The 7,412-nt window shown below is 32.8% G+C and overlaps 1 protein-coding gene across 1 annotated transcript; it reads right to left on the bottom strand.

Moving 5' to 3' along the window:
• Positions 1-5,379: 5,379 nt before the first annotated feature.
• LOC111406739 (UPF0481 protein At3g47200-like) lies at positions 5,380-7,210 on the bottom strand. The gene is made up of 2 exons (XM_023036120.1): positions 5,965-7,210; positions 5,380-5,405 (listed from the first exon to the last, which is right to left on the bottom strand). Exons 1-2 carry the CDS (start codon positions 7,208-7,210, stop codon positions 5,380-5,382), a joined length of 1,272 nt encoding a protein of 423 aa, XP_022891888.1.
• Positions 7,211-7,412: the final 202 nt, after the last annotated feature.

The following is a 7,412-nucleotide window of genomic DNA, read 5'->3' as shown; positions in this document are numbered from 1 at the left end:
TTCCAATTCTCTTTTGTGTGTGACCCATTAGGTTCCCGATCACGATGCCTAACGACGTGAAATATTATTTTGATCTAATCAAAATTGATAAATTAAAACACTCCTTTTAATTTATCGTCAATTCACACTCGCCGTCCCAGATTGACATTTAGCAATGTGTCAAGACAATACATGTGACGAAAAATGTCACGTGGTATGACAAAACCAAACTCGTTCATTTACCGTGAAACTATAATCCTTTCGTCAATATGATCCGATCAATTACGAGATATGAAAGTATGTTAATCTCGATTATCGATCATATCTTTCACTCCACTATTAAGTCAATATAAGTCGAAAATTTCTTTTCGACTTATGAGTACACCTTGGCCAAGGATTTCATCATTGACTTAATTGAATGAAATGCAGATCATAATCTCCTACTATCTAAGAGTGACGAATCCTTTATTGATCAATCACAACCTTCATACAATTCTTGACGTACCCGAACGATGTCGTATTAGCGGCCCTTTGCAGAGTAACATCCAACACCGCTAAAATATGACTGTCCTCATATAAGGTACCATGACGACCTCAGGTCAAAGGACCAATTTCACTACCGAACGTTAGAGATTAACCACTAACACTCAGATAGTTATCCATGTGGAATCTCTCGACCGGTCTCCAATAATTTGTTCTATAACAAAACATCCACGTGTTCATTTAAGTGTCACTACACTTTAGCTTGTGAGATTAGCTACTTACTTCACAAGTAAGAAATGCTACATGTGATGGTCTATCCGTAATAACGATATCCGTATCTCATTATTACTTACGATCACGGTCGATTTAAGATTCAATCAGATGTAATTTTTATCTCACAATCACAACTCCTTGTGATTAACAAATTACGAAGATTTGAATTTACGGACTCCATTATTTATTTAATTATCTATTAATTAAATAATAGATCTGCCATTTTAATTACATTAATTATATATCAAAAGTATTTATATCCAAAGTTGATTGGACCAAGGGCATAATACTTACAATTTATGCAATAGGCGACAGGATTAGGAATCTGGCTTTTTGCTCATTGTAAATTGACTTCTTTTGCTTCATCATTGCATTTATGATGAGTTTGAGTTGGATTCAATTTAGTCATGATTGGATTCTTCATAAATGTAACTATAGCATTTTTCTTTGGATTTTGCTATTTGTACCCGGAGTGTTACACTCCGGGTTACCCGTCCCTCACATGGGGGGCGGGTCCCACACCCAATAAATGCATGGGACCAGCCCCATGTGAGGGGCAGGTAACCCGGAGTGTTACACTCCGGGTAACTGTAGCAAAGCTCTTTTTCTTTTTGAGTAGTCAAAGCTTTTTTTCTGCAGGGGTTGTCCCCTTTCATTTCCTATAGCCTCTATTCTGTTGTTAAGGAATGAAAGTTCAAAAGGATTCATTTAACTAACACAAGTTTATTGAGAATGAAGTTTACTTGCTTATTTATTACTAAAACATCTCATCTTTGATATTTGGATCCATCACTTGTAGTCTTAAGCGTTAGTTTAATTTTAGCCCTTCGAGTAAATTTATTTGTCCTCGTAACATTTTGAAATAAAAATAATAATTTGTTTTACCAATAAATTTTTTATATTAATTTGAGGTTGCATTTTGTTCATGGATCGACTTGATATTATAAATCAAATGTTTAAGTTGTTAAATACAGAAAGATTTGATTTATAATTCGATCTAAAGTTTATTGTCCACAATCGGTGGATCAAGATGAACACTTTATTTTGATAAGATTGTCTCAATTTTATTTAAAGTTGATCTTGATTTTAGCAATAAAATTATTTGTACATTTTGGAATATATTGGACTGGTCCACGTGAAATTAATTTATGGAATTGACCACTTGAATTTAATTTCACTTGACTATTGTACGTAGTACCTTAATCCTGAGCGAGTAATGAACTTTGATTACTAACTTGAAGTTTTTTGAGGTATCAATGAGTGGGATTAAATTGTTAATCAAAATCTTGATGCCTTGAGAATTAAAGTGAAATAATTGGAGAACATATATTTACAATATGGAATCCGTAACCTATATATAATATGCATGATCATGACCTCAAGAGATTTTCTAATGAATAGTTAAATTTGAGTTCAGTAATTCGACATGATTGTCGAATTAATATTGTGATGTGATCACATGGAACTGTCAAATAGAAAATGGAATTGAGGATTTAATGTATATTTGGAAAATGGGCATTTTGGTCATTTCACCCAGTTCCAAATATTCAACGTGATTAACGGGAGTAATACGTAAGAGCAATTTGTCAGAGGATGTAATTATTGTAGTTTCAGTAATTTCAATTAAATTAAGAGCGCAATCACTTTCTTTGAGTGGAATAGAACTTAATTAATAAATTATCTATACCGATTAAGAATTGACTTGGTCAAAATTAATTTATTGGAGCTTGATTTAATTGGGACCGTTTGGTCCCTTCAGTGGCTTTAAAAATACGAACCAGAATAAATTATAAGAGTTATAATTTATTAATTGTAGAAATATATATAAATTAATTAAACCGGAATGTGTCTTGCATCTGCTAAGCAGGTGACATTTAGATATAGAGGTTATGATTTGGATAAGTACAAAAAGGAATTTTTTTTTTTTTTTTTTTTTTGTTGAGGACCTTTATCCAATCAAAAGATAAAGTTCTTTTGGGATTGAAAGTCTTGTGAATCAAATCTATATATGTAGTCATGTACATTTTCATTTTTGGGCTTAATTAATATATATGCAAAATAAAATTCTTGTGCCTGCACACAAAATGAAAAATCTCTACGGCCATTTTTTGAGTTCTTGGAGAACACTGAAGAAGGCCAAAAGGTTTGAAGGAGAACTAAGAAAATCAAATAAGGAAGCTTGAAGGTGGAATCAAGGAGATCAAAGATGAAAGGATTTTTTTTAAAGCACGCTACAAGAATAACTTCTAAAACACTTATGTGTAAACTATATTCCAAATTATTTAATTCTTGTTGATATACAATTTAATAAAATCCGTTGTATTCTTCCAACATTAAGACTATCCAAAAGTTCAGTTTCTGTTAAACAACTCGATCGACCAATTGATTCAATCACGAACCGAGAGTAACAGCTCCAGTGGATCAGTATTCTTAATTGCGTATTTAACGAAAACCTGGAAAATTTGTGTTAGGAATTATTCGGCGTTGATATAAATGTTATGAATATTTTTTACTATAAAGAGCCTTGACATCTGGTTATTACTATGTTTTTATATCTATGAAAATCAACCTCCAGTGCAAGTATGACTCCACATTTTGACCACTGTGTCGGAACTAGTTTTAGAAACATGGGATTTTTGTACAGATAGTCACTAACCTATGTCTATTGTACACAAGTGATCCCTATTCTTCAATTCTTGACACTAATCCCTGAACCTTGTGTAGGTTTTGTTCACTATTGATTCTTTTTGTCAATTTTTGCTGTTAAGCGCTCTCATATGCTAAACTTTAAAAGTGTAAAACCGGCCCAACTTTTTTTATGAGACATACTTTATAGGGTAAATAGCAGCAGCAAATGTTCCCAAACTTTCAACCCATTTTCAAATTCGTTCCCCAACATTTGAAATAGGAGTGCCTTTCAGGTGTTATGCCAACAGAATTGAAAACTGTTTATGGATCAAAATTCATAGCACAAATTTTATCAGCCAACTTTTTCTTTCAATATGGGTCAAATCCCCACAAACAGGTTTGATATCTAAACCATCCCCTAAAAGTTCTAGGAACTTGATTATGTAGATTTCACAATCTCCCTGCAACATGATTGTCGGACATAAATACAAAATACATTAAAATAACAATATAGAACATAAGAAACGCTTAAAATGGATTATTACGCATTGTGGATCATCTTCGTGTCAATGTCATGTGAACTGACTTTGTGGAAAGTTTACGCGGACAATAAATTTCTTTGATCATTCTAGGAATAACTTAAAAGATACTCATGTTTGGTTCTTCCAATTGGGATCTTTTCTAGTTTCCGAACGCAAATATGTAATTGTGTGATATCATTTTCTGCTGCATTACGCGTGAATTTTTCAGTGATCTGCTTCAATCATATTTGACAATGATAATTGATTTTCCAAAATCTAACAACATTTATTTCAAAATGATTAATACTAATTTTGAATTGGGATTTTTTACTGGAAAATGTGATTTTTTAATTTGGCAACAGAAAATGAGAGAATGCTTGTTTAAAAGAAGATTTCAAAAGCAATTGATGGAAAATTTCTTGAAATTGGCTTCTAAACAATAACTTCTCAACGATACTATATTTCTCTGATTTTGTTCTCAGAAAAGTAGGACAATTGGATTCCACAAGAATTGTAGGATAAATTGGAATACCTTTATCTTTTAAAATCTTTACCAAATAAATTGTTTCTTCTTTAAAGGTTTTTCACTTTAAAATAGATCCCTCAAAAGATTTTGATGATAATTTGGATAATTTCAATATATTGGACCAAGATATTGTTATATTTGGTGAAGAACTTTTTGAAGAATACAAGGCTGTAATCTTATTGAATGCTATTTCTGAAAATTACAGAGAAGTTAAAAACACCATCAAATATGGTAAAGATAAGTTGAATTCTGAGATGTGTATTATTTCTTTGAGAAGTAAAGGGTTAGAGCTCGATGTTGTACAAGATTTTGGAAATGCTCGAAGTTTAGTGGTGATGGGTAGAACTGAAAACAGAAATAATGATGGCCAAGAATATTAGAACAATAGTTCTGGAAATTTTAGAAACCAAAGTAGAAAAATAGTACACTTCATTAAAGATTGTTAAGATTGCTGGTTGCACAAAAGGAAAAGCTGGCATTTCCAATCCATGGCACCAAATTAGTGCAACTTTCACACTATTTTATAAGGTCATCTTCAATTCATTAAACTGAATGAACAGTATTTCTGGTATTTTCTTATTTTTTAATTCTCAATAATTAAAATTTATTAATTATAAATTATATTACTATTACCATATCTAAATAAAAATTACATTTAATTAACTAAAATATTACATTAATTAAAAAATAAAAAAGCATTACAACCACAATTTTTAAAAAATATTACATTTAACTAACACACACAAATACACACACACACACACACACAAAAAAAACTTTCGCAAAAGAAACACGAAAAACAACTAGTTTTTAGAGTGATGAAAAGGTGTCTTAATCTTTATTTTGTAACATTCATTCATTGTACAAGCCATCATACATAATATAATTCAGAATTCTAAACTTTGTATCGTCTTTGAAGTTAATAATAATTTTGAGTTACCATACATTGTTGACAGCTTCAACTTGGAATCAATCCCTGTTAATGAGATCATCGCCTGCAATAACATGTACAAAGTCAAACAACTAGATAATCAGATATAAATTTCTCTTGATAGTTCACGTGACTATCTCACAATAGATGTAACGGTAATGCATTTTAAGAAAGGTAGAAGCATCCTTTTTAACAAAACAATCCAAGTTCAATTTGTAATAGCTTACTTGATGAACCATTCTACACGAAGCCTCCATTTCGATACAATATATAAATTGGTTTATAAATTTCAAGTCAAAGTCAAACATTAATTTTAGGATAATGTTACATGTACTCGTACTTTTGTACAAAAAATTTTACTTACACTCATGATAGGGGTGGGGACCACACGGCCGGCATTTTTGAATTCATGTGGGGTCCGCATTTTTTGTGAGTGCATGTAATCCATTTTGTTGAAGTTTGTGAGTACATATATATTAATCCTTAATTTTATAACTACTAATCATTAATGTCTACATTTTTTGTGAAATCCGCTACTATTCCTCTTATTATTCCTATTTACAAAGCATTAGAAATTTGTCAAATGAAGGCTAAAATATGCAATACTCAAAGGAGTAACTTACGGTATGAGAGAATAGCAAATGCAGTCTGTGTGATGGTGAGCACGAGCAGGGTAATGGCAGCAAAGACTGAAATGGCTGTCCATGGATTGTCAAAATATTCTTGCTTTAATGTTGCTATCCATCTATTCCTTATTTTGGCGCAATGATCATTTACATCGGAGAAAATACGAGAATATGGAAACTCATCAGAACCTGTGATACTCTTGCCTAGCCGATTGATTACACGATAAACCATTTCTTCGCTCCCCAAAAAGTTGCTAATGATTCCTGAACGTTGCAACACTTCTGCATCTTCAGGGGAATGGACGAGACAATGCATGAAGAATACATAATCCGTCACACATTTTTGAGGACTGTCTGTGTCGTAGTGCTCATATGCAATCAAATTTCGGAACAATGATTCTGTTGAATCAGAAATTTTCCATTTTGGAATCTTCATAACTTTATTTTCGAATTCAATATGAAAGAAGCTATCACCTTTCCTCTTTTGGAAGGAAATCCCTGCCTTCTCGAGCTCTACAGCTGAATTTATATTCACCACGATATGTGGATCTGAAGAATTCCGTACAAATGAAGAACACTGGATGTAATGTACAATGCCAAGAAGATGGTGAGCATTAATAGGGACTTCCGAAAGATCTTCCCTTCGCACTGGGAAAATGCTATTTTGTGGCAAAGGCCACATTAGAGATTTAATGTCGTCTCCCTCACCCTCACTGATCATGTTGAACAAACAATCAACGATGAAAAATGGAATCTGATTCTCAAACAGCATTAGATCATGAAACAATTGATTTAGTATATGTCCATACCGGAAAATGGGGTCATCTCGATCCATACATACAATGTGTTGATACTTGAGGAGAAATTCGACGATAAAACAACCATCAAGAATCAACATTTTCACAAACTCATCGTCATCAAGGTGGATGTCTTCATCATAACATTTCCGTGCCCTGTCTTTGTATTGTATTATTGTCGTAACATATCTTTCTACACTCGACCCTTGTCCTCTTTTAAGAAACAGCTTTAGATATCTGACTTTGTGTTGCTCCATCTTCTGCAAGTTAGGTTTCCCGCGGTGAAATGGGCCAATGGCTATTATTTTTGGATCGTAAGCCTCTGGATTTATGCTGCGTAAATGATCACCAACTCTAAACATTGAGGGCTTTGAAGGTGTAGAAGACAAGCTCTTAAGCATCATAACAATGTCAAAGGTGACACTGTCAGCTATTGTCTCAGACATTTTTCTAACTGTTTGTGGAAAATAAAAAACGAGTACCTTGATTTACCAACAAATTAATCTATCCAATTCTAAAATATGCTAGAAGGATTTGATATGGATTTCAGAGCACTTGATTAGTAGGCCTCCAGTGAGCCGGTCGATGAGATCTCCGAGATTGATCAGAGATGGGTAATAAATTTGCTATGCGATGGAAGAAAGAAAG

This window comes from Olea europaea, chromosome 1 (assembly GCF_002742605.1).
Source record: "Olea europaea var. sylvestris chromosome 1, O_europaea_v1, whole genome shotgun sequence".
Lineage (NCBI taxonomy): Eukaryota > Viridiplantae > Streptophyta > Magnoliopsida > Lamiales > Oleaceae > Olea > Olea europaea.
This window is presented reverse-complemented; position numbering and strand designations above follow the sequence as displayed.